A 17,831-nucleotide genomic window follows, 5' to 3' on the forward strand; every position below is an offset into this window, starting at 1 on the left:
ATAGAATAATATTGACAGTGTATGCTGAATAGCTGAAACAGTGAAAAAAAAAAGTGTAACAAGATGCGCATTCTCACTTCATAAATTTGTGGTGGAATGGGAAATAGGCATTTCAAGGCCAATAAAAGCCACCACATCAAATAAAACATCGCGGATCAAAAGAACCACCGCATGGACATTTTTTTCCCTCTATAAATTAAAAAGGGGGGTAGTCTGCCACGCTTGATCATGCCCTGAGTCCTGCCCCGCTTCTGCGATTGGCTGGACCGACACACAAGGGGGGAAAGTTTGAATAAAATACAAGAGCATGGCACGAGTGTTGTCGTTCAAGCTGGTGCGCTTGAGTTGTCACTACATATAGGTGGGAGGAGGGAAAAACTGGAAGTTTAATATACAGAGAAATCAACGGATGAATGTGATTGATCAGAGAGGACTTTTGATTTTAGCTGACATTAAATTAATGCGTTTCCCGGAGTGGACGACAAGCGTTGTGGCGTCTCTGAAGACGTGCGTAATTGCTGCTCCTCTCTTAACTCCATCAGTTAAATTCCTCCCGACGAACCGTTGCATTTGAAGACAGGGCTATAACCGGGGGATACGATGACAGCGATTAGGGTACTTTCATCAGTGCTGCTCTTGGTGCTGATGGAGTCCGGTGCTCTTTGCGCACGGAGGTTCCGGGGTGGCCGCAACCCGCAACCGCGACGCGCACCACCTCCTCCCACATACCGGTCGGACCGGGGTGACACCACGGAGAGTTTCCCTCTGGATTTCACCGCCGTGGAGGAGAACATGGATAACTTCATGACACAAGTGAAGAACCTTGCGCAGTCTCTCTATCCGTGCTCGGCGCAGAAACTCGACTATGACATGAAGCTGAACTATCTGGAGAATACAACAGCCACTTGCAACGACGGGAGTCCTGCGGGGTACGTACCGGCTGAAAATACTCATGACAGGGTGAGAAAAGGATGTTGCCATGTGTCCGGAGAGCAGATGGGTCACAACAGGGCCAGATTAGTCCAATCATGAGTATTTTGGTGATCCAGAAGGTCTGGTCCTCCTGCACGCGTCTGACCTGAGGGGAGTGCTCCTCTCTGTAGGATTTGGAGATAAATTTCTCTCTGTTCGGGCCAGTCAATTGTAAATTGTTAGCAAAGTCTGTAACAGTTGAATGCTGGCAAATAAAACAGCGCAGAACAAGACTCAGCACAAATAAGACAGACAGCTGTTTTGCATCTGCAAAAGCGTGAAATTGCGGATAGCCACGGCCCATTGCTTCATTTCCTTTGCTTTCAATTAGAATTCAGTTATTTTCTCTGAAGAAATTTAAAAAAAAAAATTAAACATCCAGACCTCAGTCCATCATTTCCAAATGATCTGATTGTTGCAACCTGCGGAATTAGTAGTCGTTTCCTGGCGTAATTAAAGATACGCACAGTAGTTTGGAGTTTTGTTCCTCCTAAAATAATCCAAAAAATTACGCTCCACGGGCTAAACAATGAATTTCTACTCAACCAGTTAGTTTTGGTGTAATAAGCCCAAATCCAGATGAGAAATCCCGCATGTTCTCACCGGTGAAGGCACAGCACTAAAAGCCTATTTATGTCTCACAGGCACATTGTCTCTCCTGTATGATAAATCAGTAGCAACTCTACTTCACAGCCTACTTGGTTTCAGTAAGTGAAATTGTTGGTTGAAACATGTCATTATTTCAGAAATCAATTGGCAACATGGGATGAATCAACACGCAGTTGTAAAAGCTGAAATCACACATGAATACATGATTTTATATTATCTCTGAGGTTAATCCAGGAACTGCTGAAAGTGCCATCAAAGAACAATAAAAGAAAATAATAGTCATAATATATGCTAAATGTTTTCAAAATGTTGTTGGTGGAAGTATCAGAGGAATTTCCTGTCCATCTGCAGACTTTGATATTAAAAATCTCTTTATGGATTTCTGTGTAATTCCTCATAAATAACAAAGAGCCAGAAAGAGAAGCACAGTAAAGCTCTGAGGTCTTCAGAGACGCAGCGTGAGGAGCGGTGTAGGGGACAGTTACTGGCAGATGGCCCTTTCATTCATCATGATGCTAATCCATCAGCTCAGTAAAGTTAAAGACAAACAAGGATGCAACACACACACACACACACACACACACACACACACACACACACACACACACACAAAAACAATCACTGACTAGACAGGAACTGTCTGATTCTTCTTCTGCACTTGTTAGTGGCTTGATGCTCAGCCTGCCAAGCCCACCTTTGCTTCATTGTAGTAAGACACCATCCCCGCTCTACAGCATTGACTGTGGCTCGCAATAATAGCATGAAAGACATTCAATACAGCCAAAGTCTGATTCAGCGTCTGAGCAAACAGCTCACAGCTTCAGCCATTTCAGTTTGCTTTGAAGTCACTGAAATGTATTTGGCAATCACTGCAGTTTAGTCATTGGTGTAGTGATGTGGATTTGGAACATCTTGTCTCACTGGCTGAAGTTACTTTTCAGCGATTTGCTTCACCCCCCCCCCCCCCCCCCCCAAAAAAAATGAAGATTTCTTTTCTGGCATTTATTTGGAATAAATAACTTGCAGGAAATTGTAAACCTGTTGTTGTTATGCACTGGACCACCTGCACTGCAGCAGCATGGTAGAACCCTGAAAGCGTTGCCCTCTTCTGGACTGATATCTTAAGGAATTCTGTTGTTGCATCCTACGCAACAGGCAAATAAGGCATTAATATAAACCTTAATTTCTTCAATCCTTTGTGTGAGGACACTGTTGAAGAAAGATGAGCTCAGAGTGAAGAGAATGTCCTGATTCATTAAACAGGAGCACTACCAGCTCATCTACTGGTAGCGCTGCAGGATATAGGGGACAGGATGATAATCTCACAGTTGTTCTTTTGTGTAAACCAAACTGACTTAATCTTCGTGGAATTTTATTTATTGTGTCACCTTTTATTTTAAAGATCTAAATCAACAAAGTAACAGGATGACCAGATAAAAGTGATGTCATATGTGTTTTTAAGTCATGCTTGAATACCGTCACTGATGGTAGAAACGGTCAGGGTATTACTTTAGACATTTATCTCGTCTGCAAGTACACCACATCACCATTGTGGAATGTATTTTTTTTTTGTTTTTTTTATCCGTCTTGTATTTGAATATATTTTCAGACAGGTATTTAAAAAAAAACACAACATTTAGAATCTTCTTTGTAAATATTTTTAAGTATTTGCGTGTCATTCTTACCTGACTTTTATTTTTTGGTTTTTAGGTATTACCTGAAAGAATCTCGAGGAAGCAGACGATGGTTGATATTCTTAGAAGGTCGGTCTTTAGGCCTATTTTTTAATTTAATAATACCATAATGTTAAAATGATAAGTCTCCTTAGGTCAGTTCTAATTGCGTGTTGTTGTCTATGTTTTCTTTTCTTTCTTTTTTTTGTGCACCCATGTCCAGGCGGCTGGTACTGCTTCAACAAAGAGAACTGTGATAGCCGATATGAGACCATGAGGAGACTGATGAGCTCATCCAAGTGGCCCAAAACTAAAACAGGTTGGTTCATCTCTACAGGTTGTATATATCTTTTACGCCACTTCAACTGTGGCGTGAAGGCCTGACCCACCAGTCATTTAAATGATCACATCCAGCCCCTTGTTGAGGCTAATTTGCAATTTTGGACTCAGATAAAACACACTTGTCTTGACCTGTGCTCATCTGCTGTGCTATTGAGTGCTAATCTCAATGCGGTGAAGGGCTACCTGGCGCCCTTTGCTGTAGGAATATAGACGTCTCCCTCTTTCATTGCAGTGTAATAACTGTAATCCAAGTGGTAATGATGATGAGGAAGAGGAGGAAGTGTCAGGGAGTGCCGGAATGGCTAATGATACATGTTGATGTGTCTCTACAGGGACAGGGATCCTGTCTCCGCTGCCTGAGGAAAACCCTCACTGGTGGAATGCCAACATGGTGTAAGTTGTCTTTGTGAGCTAATCAACCTTTTTTTTTCATTTGGAAATCATAGCTGGCAAATTTCAAAATCCTGCAAATTTGTCTTGCTTGGACAGGTTTGTCCCATACTGCTCCAGTGATGTGTGGAGCGGCGCAACCCCCAAAACAGAGCAGAGTAAGAAAGTGCTGAATCATCACAATCATAACGAGAAGAAAGACTTTTATTCTACCTGTCCTACTCTCTGTTGTGTGCAGGTGGCTACGCATTCATGGGCTCACTGATAATTCAGGAGGTCGTGAAGCACCTGCTGAACAAAGGTCTAGACAACGCCAAGGTTCTCCTATTGGCAGGAAGCAGGTATGTTCATGGATAACACTTATTTCACCTATAAATTCAAACTATATATGTACTGATATATAATTTCTGCACACAGTGCTGGTGGTACAGGGGTCCTGCTGAATGTGGACCATGTGGCTGATTTACTGGAGGGACTGGGTCACACTGGGATACAAGTGCGAGGCCTGTCTGACTCTGGCTGGTTCTTGGATAACAAACAGTACCACTGTTCTGACTGCGTGGACGCGGTCAGCTGCTCCCCCACCGAGACCATCAAGAGAGGCATCAAGTACGATAATAGGATCATAAAACATTCAAAAAATGATGGTTTTAATCATTGTTTTAAGGAAGAGAAGACAAAATTATCACTAGCCACCAGGCTAGTTCACTCAGCCAAAAACAACAACTTTACTAGTCATTTGTTGCTATTACCTTTTCTCCTTATCAGGTACTGGGGAGCAGTGGTGCCAGAGAGGTGCAGGCAAACCCATGAAGGAGAAGAGTGGAACTGTTTCTTTGGGTACAGAGTCTTCCCATCAATAAAAAGTCAGTCCCTACACACGTGTTATTTTTACAAGCCAATTTTGCACGGTATATGTCTAAATGATAAATGCTATACTACATGTGTATGTACTGGCTCTGATTCTAACTTAATCAGCTATATTCTCTCTTTTCAGGCCCTGTGTTTGTGGTCCAGTGGCTTTTTGATGAGGCCCAGTTGACAGTGGACAACATTCAGCTGACAGGACAGCCAGTACAGGAAGGCCAGTGGCGTTACATCCAAAACCTCGGCATAGAGCTAAGGAACACACTCAAAGACGTCCCGTAAGTCACGTCTCTGCATTTTGGGAGGATTAAAGGAGGATTATTGCATGGTTTCAGATTTGATTTATGTCTTCTTCTTTTTTTTTTCCAGGGCTATGTTTGCTCCAGCATGCCTATCACATGAAGTTATCACAAGAAAGTGAGTTCCTTTTTTTTTTTTTTTTTTTTTTCAAAAGTCATTTTCAAACCATTCCTTTCCAGTGTGTCATTTCGGAGGGACACAAATGTCATCCTCAGGCAGTCTACTTCTGAGTTGACAGCGCCCTCTTGTGTTGTGTTTCAGTTACTGGATCGATGTGCAGGTTAAAGGTACTTCTTTGCCCCGTGCACTCCACTGCTGGGATCGCAGTCTCCATGACAACAGGAACAACAAGGCCCCACCCAAGGGCTGTCCTGTGCATTTGATTGACAGCTGCCCCTGGCCACACTGCAACCCCACCTGCCCCACCATCCGAGACCAGTTCACAGGACAAGAGATGAACGTCATTCAGTTTCTAATGCACATGGGCTTTGATGTGCAGAAAATGGCCCAGCAGCAGGGCATGGACCCCAGCAAGCTACTGGGCATGCTCAGCAGCGGCAGCTAAGGGGACAAGCGCATACATACAGTATCTCCAAGCTAAGCCCGAGTAGGGTTGCCTGGTCTTTCTGGCCAGTATCAATACCTGATACCTCCAACTACACACCGAACTTCACAACCCATTCTACCTAGTCTCTCCCCCTCAGACCTCCTGTTTACCTTCGGTACGAACATCAAGCTAGAGATGGGGCTAAGATTCGTAACATAATCCCTTCTTTACAACTGATGAAAAGTACCATCATGACAAGGCACAACTCTGCTACTCACCATTTAAATTATCTTTTGCTTTGTAAAAGACAAAATATATATACACAAATGTAATCCAGTTTTAAGGATGTTCATTGATATAAATATATATATTTTTAATATTATTTCATCCTTCCCGATAGATTATTACAGAAGCATATTGCATTCATGAAGAAAAGGAAAAAAATCCCTTTTTTGCTAATGAGAAACTAATGAAATAGATCATTTCATGAGGAAAAAAATGGCTGTTTTTCTGTACTGACAACATACACTTTTATTTATTTATTTCTGAAAAGGGCTGCTTCTCCCTGCATGTGACTGGGAGGTTTAGCATATATATTATGATATCTGCTAAGGTATGTCACAATAAACATTGATGTTCATTAAATTGATGTAACTGGAATTTTCAAACATTTTATTTTGCAAGAAATCTGTCCTATTATTTGCTCTTAAGCACTGATTTAGATGGTGAGAAGTTGTATCCTGATTCTCAATAATTATCAATATTGAGAAAAAAAAAACTATACGCTATCACATTTAGACAAGTCTTGAGACATATAGACTTTCTTTTAATGAAAAGTGTATGTTCTTAATTCAAAAAAACAGATCTAAGATTTATTTTCATGGTAACATATCTAATTAACTTCCCAAAACAGGGATTTTTGTTTTTTCAAATGAATGCAACGCGCTGTAACATATATCTAGTCATGTTTAAGAAAGAAAAGCACCACAATGACGCGAAGAATGCCATCTCTGTTACATAGTCACTATGTAAGAGTATCATTTTGTTCAAGCGGTTTCATAGTTGCCTTCTACTTGTATCTTATCACAAAATAATGGACAAATAAGCAGAAATAGTGATGAGGTGTGAAAAGCACTGGAATAGGAAGGGATGGGAGGAAACAATGGAGAGAGCAATTGAGAAACATTAGACACCAACGTCTGAGCAGCATGTGCTCAAACACCAAGAAAACTGTTATTATGTACAATCACATTTAGCACGGATACATACATCAGCAGTCCTTCTTGGTATGAATAAAAAAGAAACATCATCTTCAACACTTAGTAAAATTGTTGTTTTGTCACAGGATAAGTGGTAATGGATGTGAGGGTCACATTCCATTTTTGACTGCTGTGAAGGTGTCGTGACGTCCGGTTTTGTGTTGCTAAAGTGGACGCGGAGACACTTGAAAGGACAATCCCTCGCTGTACGTAAACCACGGTGCCATCGCATACCTCTTTCTCACCATCAGCATCTGAACAAGAGGACCATTCATACCCAAATTTACTGTACGTCACCCAGTCATGTTAGGTCACCACAGTCCTCAGATCAATGCAATGAACATTTAAAGGGAGACAAATATTGTGTATTGTATATTTTCTAGAGTATTTGTATAGGTTCTTTCAAGTGTTCACTATTGCAACTCCATTCTTATATTTCCTAATAGAGATCACTTTTAATATAATGGCAATGTTGTATGTAATGATGTCTTTATAAATGATGTTTTTAAAGGACCTCTATTTCCTATCACACCACAGAAGGAAAGTTATTACCAATTGTAATTTTATTCTGTAACATATTTTTAACAGGAAAAAAAACTCAAGCTACATTGGTTATTTACATATTTATTTTGTTATGTAAATCATATTTATAAGTGCTATTTTCACAGAGAAGTGATTCTTTGTAAATTGTAAATACATTGCTGTTTTTTTTCCCTCTTTGTGTTGATTGCATGTCTTTGTATTGGGCTGAAAAGACAAGACACATTACATTCTTACTAAGGTAAATATTGTTGTGCAGTTGTGTTCTTATCATGATTATATATTTTTTGCGGATATTATGTTTTGTTCCTTAATCCGCCCACTAACTCCAGAACCATGTCAAAGAATCCAAGGAAACTTAACATACTTTCTCTCAGTTTATCAACATTTAATTAAGATTTTGTGAAATTTCAAGGAATCCGTTCCATCTTTCAACAACGAAAATATCTCAGAGAAATAAGCCAATAGGAAGAGCGATGAATTAAAAATATAACCAATGAGAGACCAGTCTATAAAAAAATAAACCTCCAATTTTTTTTTTAGCACAAACCAAAACAAAACATCATGAGTGGGAGTGACAATCAGCTGACACTGCATATTTGAGTGATATTTGTTCAACTTTAAGGAATATGGTTAATCCTCCAAATATGTAAATTATCTCTTCGGAATAAGGCAAGTGGGGGGGGGGGTGGTGTTAATTGAAAATCATCGTCAAAATTGTAATTTGAAAAATGCCCCATTAAAATCCCTCTGAAATGGAATGTTAGGAAACTATTATCACCAAAATTCTGACAAATGAGCAGTTAACGTTAAACTAATCAATGAATATTAAACATAATAAAACATATTAGCTGGAACAGATCAAATGAATACTAGGCCAAAAAAAACATTTCTTTTAAAAAAAAAATTTAAAAAAAAATACACCCAATTAAGTTCACCCACCCACCACCAAAAAAATCCCCTTCTATTATGTTTAAGAGTGCTTCTAAGTGTACCACCAAAACATCCAAACTATTTGAAGTAATGGCTTTCTCGCCTGGTGCACTGTAAATCAAAATCACAGCATACTAATATCACAGGTTTAAGTATTTTAGGTAACTGCTAATCCATTTCCACGCCCCTCTCACATACACAGCTAAAATCTAGCATAGCTTCTGTATAATTATCCCTTTGGACCTGTGTGTAATTTGTGTCTCTAATGGGAGTCTTAGTTTCCCTCCCTGTCATTACACTGTGTATAAATGCCAGTTTCTTCCTGAAGGAGCTCTGACTCAGCCTCTCTCTGCGCTCCCTAGAAATACGACTCTCACACTGCCTGCCACATGTAGGCTAGCCTCCCACCCCTCTGTGGAATATAGACCCCCTATTTATAGAGCTAGCCAGGCCTGTAACCCTGGGCACGGCAGAAACTTTCATTCAAACAGCCGCCCCAAATCAGTCCTCTGACTGCACACTGACACACAAGACACACAGTAAAGAGAGGGTGTGTGTTTGTGTGATTGAGAAAGAGTGGTGGAAGACTAAACTCAAGAGGCAAAAGGAGACAGAAACGACGTGACAAAGATCAAGAGCCAAAGTTTTGAGGGATTTTTGATGGGTAGTTGAGGGTCAACAGTGAAGAAATTCCATGCCCAGGAATTTGAGTGACAGGACAACAAACAAGTCCACCTGTTCTTCACTTGAGAGCTATTGTTGGGAGAGTGATCTATGGATATGACTTAAAAGCTTATCGGACCTTTATTTTTGATACACTGGACAGTTCTGTGATCGAAGAAAACAAGATTTCCGAGGACGTACGCTACAGCTTTGAGTAAGACCAGGACAGTATTCTCATTCTCTAAGCAGTTTTGGACTGCATTTCAAAACAACAGCTGATATCAGTGTTTGCTTAACTTAAATTAAACTGGCTTATTCACCTAAACAACAAAGTAGCACTAATTCTGTGATTCAAAAATTAAAAACCTGGCAAATACTTTGTACGACGACAACAAAGTTCTTCAATTTATAAATGTAACATGATCATAAGCATGCCACTGTAATTGCTAAGCTAACAGACCTTTGTAATTAAGGACCATCTATAAAAAGCAACCAAGAAAAGGGTGAGGTCTGTGAGGAGGGAGACGAGCGGCCCGGAACAACGCCAAGACAGAGAAAAGGATATCAAAAATCTCACAAGGAGGAGTAAACAACCGTTTCTAAGGGACGATGGATCCTCACGGTGGACACTACCTCAACAAAAAAGCTGTATTATCAGGTTTAGGCGCCGCACGAATGTGCCAATTGCTATTTGGTTGTACCATAATAGCCCTTGTGTCCCACAGCGCAGGTTACAGCGCCACCTACGGAAATTTCTGCATGTTTGTGTGGTGCTTCTGCTTTGCCGTCACACTGGTCGTGTTCACCTTGGACATTACACGACTCTCCACTTGCATGCCCATTTCCTGGGATAACTTCACTGTTGCGTTTGCCATGCTGGCAACACTCATGTACATCACAGCCTCTGTGGTCTACCCCGTTTACTTCCTCCAAACAGAGTGCCCTGATGAGACCTGTGAAGTCCAAATCTACCGCATCGCTGTGACTGTGTGCTCCAGTGTCTGCTGTTTCCCTTATGGGGTGGAGGTGTTCCTGACTCGAGCCAAACCAGGAGCTGTGGTGGGTTACATGGCAACTGTGTCTGGCCTACTCAAGGTGGTCCAAGGATTTGTGGCCTGTATTATTTTTGGAGCCCTGGCTTATGACAGCGAGTACAACAACTACATTGCTACCCAGTACTGCGTGGTGGTGTACAGCTTGTGCTTCTCAGTCACAGTGATAGTGGTCATATTGACCGTTTCTGGGAGGACCTCGGCCCTGCGGTTCCCCTTTGACCGGTTTGTGGTCGTCTACACCTTCCTGGCTGTTATCCTCTACCTCAGTACTGCACTTATCTGGCCTATCTTCAGTTTCGACAAGAAGTACAGCACAACTACTCGTCCTGAAAACTGTCCACGTGGAGAATGTCCTTGGGACAGTAAGCTGGTGGTGGCCGTGTTCACCAATGTCAACCTGATCCTTTATTTTGTTGATGTCATCTACTCCCAGAGGATTCGCTTTGTGTCCAACGCTGATGTCTGAAAAGTTCTCCCCTCATCAGTACTATTTAAACTGAGAGACAGATAAAGACCTATTCCACATGCTCCTCTAGATCTCACAAAAGAACACGTCCCCTTGGATTAACTCATGGTTTTACTGTAAGAGTGACATTTGTTATAATCCGTATTTAGCATAGCGCATCTGTGATTGTGCCCATGATACATGCTACAAACATAACGGCCCTCCCACAGTTCTGCAGTGACATACCAGGGAGAACCTGCCAGGTGCGCCAAAGATCTGATCTCAGCAACTTTGTCCACCGAGGTTCCCAGGAAATATGTCCATCTCAGCAACAACTGCATCCTTCACTGGTGGTCTCATACAGGATGTTCCTATGAGAGCGTGTGGTCACATTTAGAACATTAAACCAACCTGATATCAATCAGATACATGCTGAACAAATATATTACTGTGTGGATTATGCACTTCAGCAGTAAAATGGATGGAAATATTTCTCATAGAGATACAGAATGTAGATTAAGCCTACGGTGTGCACTGAACTGTCAATGTGGGCCCTGCAGCCTCTCTGTATCTTTATACAGTGCATCTTTCCTGTTAGTATCAAAAGTTCATGTTAGAAGGCTTTTCCTGTCATCATATTAATGTGGGATGTATTTTTACACACCTTTCTGAAAGGGAGAGTTTAGCAGTATCATAAAGGATTGAATATTTAAGATAAGTACAGTTGTGTAATGTATTTTCTTCTTTTTTTATTTGATATTTTCAACTCTCAATAAAATATAGGAGAGTGTGTTTTTGGGTCTCTTTGATTTCTCTATAAACTGTTTTGTGTGAAGAAGACATGAATCATCTGTCAGACTACATGAACATAGCAATGAAACAGTTTTTTTTGTTGTTTTTTTTTCCCCCGAGGCAGCACAGTACAGCGGTGGTTAGTAAACCTGTTGGACAGCTGGTGCCTTCTGTGGAGAAGTTTCATGTTTTCTCTGAGCCAGTGCTTTTTTTTTTTTTTTTTTCCAGGTGCTCCAGATTTTTCTTACAGACCAAAAACAGGCAAGTCAGATTTATTGTTATATGGATAATTCACATGGGCTTGAGAGGGAATGGTTGTCTGTACTCTATGTAAGTGTCTGTGCTGTGATTAAGACCAGTCCAGGATGCAGCTGCCTCACTCGATTCAGTAGTGGTAACTAATGAACAGATATTCTTTCCCGTAGAAAGAAAACATTTTAAATCAGTATGTTTTCATGAAAGAATTACTTCTAAGATCATTATTAAAACTACCATTATCGTTATTAATTTTATTCACACCGAATGGATATTTGGGCTGTACACACAATTGGGCTAATTATTTATATTTGTTTTTCATATGTATTGGGCTGCATAAAGAATAAAAATAGCTGTATGTTCATAAATTGGGATGTATACAGAACTATGATAGTAGTTATATGTAATGTATATAGTGTATTAGTTCAAGTAGTGAAAAAAGGGTAGGAATAAAATGTATGTAATTGATATTTCTAGTTTTCAATTGTGTTGTGTTGGCAACTTCTAATTATTCCTGTCTGTATTCATACGTCTACTAATATCATTACATTCCATTTTATGAATAAATGCAAATTTTCTAATCTTACACACAAGGACATGAAACTTTAATAGGGGAAGCTGAAGATAAAACGCTTCAACTTACATTACATCGCAGATTTGATATCTGAAACCATTTTAATATAACGGTTTTAGATATGGGTATTAATATGTACTTACAATTGTTAAATCGTTTTGTTGTACATAAATAGAGCACATAAATGACAACGCCACTCTACTTGTAAATCTTTCACTGTTCAATTTGGCTCAATCTTTTGCCCTAACTAGTCAGGACAACTCCAATGTAGATTTGTTTCTCGTTCCAGAAGCGTCTCTAAAACCATTAAATGTTTTACTTACACAGACGTTGGCTCTCAATCACTATCTAGGTCAACACAACACTCTAGGTGTCTTTCAAGCATTTCGCCAGCAGATGTTACTATGGTGCTAGCCAGAGTTAGCTAACTTTGTTCCCCCGCGGCACAAACTGATGCAACTGGCTTCTTGGCTTCATAAGCCCCGCCCAGATTCATGTAACTGCTGCGGTGATTGGTCAGATAAATACATGTGGATTACACCTGCATATTCACTGGCTCCCTCTCTTGTCTGTCAAACGCTACCAGGTACAGTACGACGCAGCTTTGCTACGAGTTGTCTGGAGGAATTTCTGTTGTTAATTTTCCATATTGGACGGTCAGCTGGTCAACTGAAGTGGACCGTCTTTATATTCGTAAGTTTCTATAACTTTAAAAGTCAGTAATTTTGGTGCTGGTAGAATTTTTTTTCAATAATGTCAGTTAACAAGGAGCAGGTCGTCTGAAAGAGTTTGAATAGCTTAAACAGCAAGGCTGTAAGTGATTGTCCTCTAATATTTACTTGTAGGTTTACTGCTAAAGTCAGCCCAGTCATGAACTATTAAATCTTACCACAGAATGTACAAACTCACCGTGTGAAACTGTTCATCCGCAGGTATGATGAGTGTGGGCTTCATAGGAGCGGGTCAGGTGGCCCATGCTCTGGTGAGGGGTTTCACAGCTGCAGGTAAGTTTGACACACAACTTTGCCATGTATGCATTATTCAGATTTGACTTGTCTTGTGATGTATGTTGATTGCAATCACAGCTGAATTATTTTTGGACATGTTTTTCTCCTATAAGGCGTGATTGCCAGCCACAGAATTACCGCCAGCTCTCCAGACACAGATCTCCCCACAGTACAGGGACTGCGGGTGGGTAGACCATTGGGGATCAGCACATGGTGATTGGGTTTAATCCAAGGCACTGCTTTCGGCCACTGGGGTTTAAAGAAAAAATATTTACATGCCAATAGATTCTCTCTCTCTCTCTCTGATGTTTTTACAGAAACTGGGTGTGAATTTTACCACCAGCAACAAAGAGACAGTAAGCAGAAGTGATGTACTCTTCCTGGCTGTCAAGCCCCACATCATTCCCTTTGTACTTGATGAAATTGGACCAAACATCGAGGATCGTCACCTTATTGTGTCCTGTGCTGCAGGTGTCACCATCGGCTCCATAGAGAAGGCATGTCAGAGCCCTCCAACTCAAAATTTCTCCACCCAGCTGTTACTGTGACAAGAATTTGAGTCTGTCATTGAATGCACCTTAGATATAGAAGGTGACAAGGTGCAAGCAGAAAAAAAAGTTATGTGTTGTAAGACCACACTATTAAAATCCTGCCTTTGTGTCCAACAATCACATTATGTAAGTGTAGCACAATATTCCACTAATGATATTCTCAGATAATGATGTTCAGGGGGTCTAAACCTTGTCTAATTCAAGGCAAACAGATTTAGACTGGAAAGAGTCAAGGCCTCATTAAAAAGAAAAAAGATCACAATTTTTTTTTAGCTAATCTGTTTTTTTCTAATGTAATATTCAGTTCATCATGTATTGATGAAATCTAACAACACCACACCATGTTACACAGAACAGAACCCTAGCTAAATTATTGTTTAAATATATTTTTAAACTTTATATGAATCAAACTTGTATTTTTTTCGATAAAAACTGCATATCCCTTGCCCACCCACTGTTCTAGATGATAAGATAAACATTCATTCGTCCCTCGGTGGGGAAATTGGCAATAATAGCTAATAATCACTACATTTTGCTTTTGTTAAGTCAATTTAGAATTGTGGTTATTGGCGCACTACAGAAAAAAAAGTTACCAGGAGACTCTCCATATTTATTAGTCTGATATAAGCGGACCTTCAGGCAAGAGATGCATGTTTTAACATGCTGTTGTAGACTGAAAACACCCATTCACTTACCTGGGATATTGGCTGAGATATGTTGCACAAGCATGAAACATATGAAGAGAAGAGACTCAAGAGAATCAACTAAACTAAACATACCTTAGCTTGGCTGTATAGTGGAAAACATACATGATCCTGTTGGCTGCATTTATTCTGTGATTTTGAGATATGTCATGAAATGGTGATTTGTTCCTCTTTCCAGAAGCTGCAGCAGTACCGCCCTGCTCCAAAGGTCATGCGTTGTATGACCAACACTCCAGTAGTAGTGCGTGAAGGGGCGACTGTGTACGCTACAGGCACCCATGCAGAGGTGGAAGATGGGAAGCTCCTGGAACAGCTGATGGCCAGTGTAGGGTACTGCACTGAGGTGGAAGAGGACCTGATCGATGCTGTCACCGGCCTGAGCGGCAGTGGCCCCGCTTATGTGAGTCAGTTATTATCCGATATGTTTTGCTAAGCTGCAGCTTGTATGTCAAACAAGTCCCTGACATTATTTTCTGTCATTCTTCCGTCCTTAAATATATGAGTGTGGTCTTACAGGCGTTCACAGCTGTAGATGCCCTTGCTGATGGTGGAGTGAAAATGGGCCTGCCCAGGAGACTGGCCGTACGCCTCGGAGCCCAAGCCCTGCTGGTATGATCACTGGGCTCTCATTCAAAATTGGACTGTGCCTTCAAACTAATGTTGAATTAATTTGTAGTTGTGGACCGCGCATAAGCTGTAGTGCATTCAAAAAAAACTACTTGTGTATTGGGCTTTGAAACATCAATAATGATGAAAAGACAGACTTATAATGTCCTATAATGGTGTATTTGCTCAAGATAAGATCATCTTTATTTACAGAAGTTTATAGTCAATACACAAACAGACAGAACATGGGACTAAAAGAGTACAGTTGACTGGGGCATCCAAAATGTAGGTTATTGAGTGATTGTCAGTCACTCACTGGATGAGTGCTAACATGTTGAGGTATAGCCTCTATTTTAATTGATTCAGGTTGAGGATCACCAGGGGAATATGATTTTTTTTTAAATGTTTTTCTGGGCAAGTGGGACTTTGTAACATCAACCTGATTGTTGGACAGGCTTAGAGGGAACCTCTTGAATCAGAGTGGCTTCCCTGATCACTGACCACGTGTGCAGCTCAGATAGAAGAGTTGGGGCTGAAGAAATTATTTTGCTAGCCTAGACAGCGAAGCAGGATTCTTTGCTTTATATCAAAATTGCATATCATGTCATACAACAAGCAGCAGCCCCCAAGCATGATGGGCCAAAAGTTTACTTTGGCGTACGTCTCTGAGTGCTTTCTAGTTTAAGATCAAATGTAATTCATCAAAGCACTCAGGTGCTTCAGAAGAGTCTTGGCACTCAGCGCATCGCCAGTAAATCACATGCAGGATTCTCCTAATTTCTTTTTATTTATGTGCCAGAAAGAGTGGAAGGAAAATAACACAATCATGCATGATGCTGTTTTACTTGGATGAGTTTTGGTTTCATACTATGATGTCATCAATGGTTGTAGAGCCTCTTTGAGTAACAGATTTTGTCTTGGAATTTAAATTTTTAGTTTTGCTTTTGTACCCGAATGTCATATAATGTGCCCTGTCCTTACAGTATAAATCATATAAATGCAAATACAACTGTGTCAAGTGTCAACTGCAGACTTTCCCAGTTGGTTCCTGACACAGAAAGGAAATACAGTGTCTGGAGAAAAGATACGGGTCAGATACAACATAATTAGTGCTTTGTTGGTCTGATGTTGATATCCCTTTGTGTCCTCAAAGGGGGCAGCTCGGATGCTGTTAGACTCAGAGCAGCACCCTGGGCAGCTGAAGGACAATGTGTGCTCACCAGGGGGTGCCACTATTCACGCGCTACATGTCATGGAGAGCGGCGGCTTCCGCAGCCTCCTAATCAACGCTGTGGAGGCCTCCTGTGTTAGGACGAGGTAACCTAACTATAACAAATCAAATTTCATGTCGTACAGGACATGCAAGAAGTTGAGTGTCTTGTTGACCAGACAAAGTGTGATGGATTTATTCTGAAGTTCATGATACAGACAGCAGATGGCGCTATGAGCCAATAGTTTCAAAGAGTTTATGGTCGCTAATAACCAAAGGGTAATAAATTGTAACGTTACCTGAAATTATGTAAATACCTCTGTGTCAAAAGGGAACTCCAGACCTTGGCAGACCAAGAGACAATCTCTCCTGCTGCCATAAAGAAGACAACTCTGGACAAAGTGCTGCAGCAGCCAGGAGTGACTGCGGAGGCTGTCGGAGTTCGATCTCGTGGGATCAGCATCTTCAACAATGGCAGCCCAAGGACCAGGAAGAAGTGATCCTTCTAGTTCACTCTTGGATCAGCACTTACATGAATGTAACACCACTGAGGATGCTGTATATCCTGTCAGCAAATCACCACTGGGAGGTGAAACTGGAAATAATCGAGTGAATTGATACCAAGAAAAATAAGAAAAAAACAAATGTTGATATGAGCCTTAGCACCAGGGGGAAACTATAAGCAAATCTTTTTTTCTTTTTATTTCTGTAATGAAATACCTCCTTGTTTTTCAGGGTTAGAAAACACGCAGACACACACACACATGTGTGTGTGACATATATGTGTGTGTGTGTGTATATATATATATATGTATATATGTATATATATATATATATATATATATATGTGTATATATATATGTATATATATATGTATGTATGTATCCACACGCACAACAACAACAATCACAACAATCTCTTACACTTACAGAACAGACTTTTCATTATCGCTGGTTGATATGATTTTGCAAATCTTATTTCACCTGCTCCTTTTTGATGGTAGTTAGCAAAGTTTACGAAGTGATTCATCCAACTCAGGGCTGTGAAGAAATATCTGGATAATATGTTTGTTACTGTTGGTGGGGTTCAGTCAGCCATGTATTAATGTCATCTGGAATCATGTCATTCAAATATTTTGAAATATAAAAGTTACTTACCTAATTTATTTGGTACCTTTTGATAAAACAATGCAAAGTACTATTGAATCTGTTTTAGGGGGGTGTTGATTTATTTTAATTTAATTTTGCAGGTTGTAATTTATGCTGCAAATCTTTTTTTCCATCCTGTTTTTATCAGTTAAAGTTGCAAAACTATTAAAAGCACCTCACAATTCTAAACCACAGTAAAAAATAAATAGTAAATTAGCACCACTTGTTCAGACAGATTCAATGTTAACTTTTAACATTATAATCCTTTTCTCAGGAGAATTTATATCAGGGCTTTCATACCATACTGCATTGGGTTCATGTACTTAATTTAGTTTGTTTTTAAAAAGATTGAACATTTTAACATTAAATATTTAAAACATTTTTTGGAT

At 40.2% G+C, this 17,831-nt stretch overlaps 4 protein-coding genes across 8 annotated transcripts in view; 3 read left to right on the top strand and 1 right to left on the bottom strand.

Moving 5' to 3' along the window:
- LOC147245068 (uncharacterized) overlaps positions 1–12,656 on the bottom strand; it is a 47,302-nt gene extending 34,646 nt beyond the window's left edge. For all 5 annotated transcript variants that reach the window (XR_015110110.1, XR_015110113.1, XR_015110112.1 and 2 more), the window contains exons 1-2: positions 12,540–12,656; positions 10,842–10,966 (exon numbers count right to left, since the gene is read on the bottom strand). Coding sequence is in view for 1 of the 5 variants with exons in the window: in XM_086185456.1 (XP_086041582.1) it covers positions 10,842–10,936 (95 nt within the window). In the remaining 4 variants the exon portion in view is untranslated. The remainder of the gene's footprint in view (positions 1–10,841; positions 10,967–12,539) is intronic.
- On the top strand, positions 336–7,718 carry notum1a (notum, palmitoleoyl-protein carboxylesterase a). The gene is made up of 11 exons (XM_086184397.1): positions 336–929; positions 3,292–3,344; positions 3,478–3,573; positions 3,929–3,989; positions 4,086–4,144; positions 4,225–4,327; positions 4,404–4,595; positions 4,755–4,852; positions 4,984–5,131; positions 5,223–5,270; positions 5,415–7,718. Exons 1-11 carry the CDS (start codon positions 601–603, stop codon positions 5,716–5,718), a joined length of 1,491 nt encoding a protein of 496 aa, XP_086040523.1. The 5' UTR covers positions 336–600; the 3' UTR covers positions 5,719–7,718.
- On the top strand, positions 8,928–11,413 carry myadml2 (myeloid associated differentiation marker like 2). Its single transcript, XM_086185455.1, has one exon. It carries the CDS (start codon positions 9,705–9,707, stop codon positions 10,614–10,616), a length of 912 nt encoding a protein of 303 aa, XP_086041581.1. The 5' UTR covers positions 8,928–9,704; the 3' UTR covers positions 10,617–11,413.
- Positions 12,657–12,782: 126 nt separating the features above from the next.
- On the top strand, positions 12,783–17,817 carry pycr1a (pyrroline-5-carboxylate reductase 1a). Its single transcript, XM_086184442.1, has 8 exons — positions 12,783–12,909; positions 13,149–13,220; positions 13,337–13,407; positions 13,541–13,720; positions 14,657–14,878; positions 14,995–15,087; positions 16,238–16,401; positions 16,626–17,817. Exons 2-8 carry the CDS (start codon positions 13,151–13,153, stop codon positions 16,792–16,794), a joined length of 969 nt encoding a protein of 322 aa, XP_086040568.1. The 5' UTR covers positions 12,783–12,909; positions 13,149–13,150; the 3' UTR covers positions 16,795–17,817.
- The last annotated feature ends 14 nt before the right edge of the window (positions 17,818–17,831 follow it).

This window comes from Aulostomus chinensis, chromosome 18, assembly GCF_037954235.1.
Source record: "Aulostomus chinensis isolate RoL2024-O1b breed Wild chromosome 18, RoL_Achi_v1.0, whole genome shotgun sequence".
In the NCBI taxonomy this organism is placed as follows: Eukaryota; Metazoa; Chordata; class Actinopteri; order Syngnathiformes; family Aulostomidae; genus Aulostomus; species Aulostomus chinensis.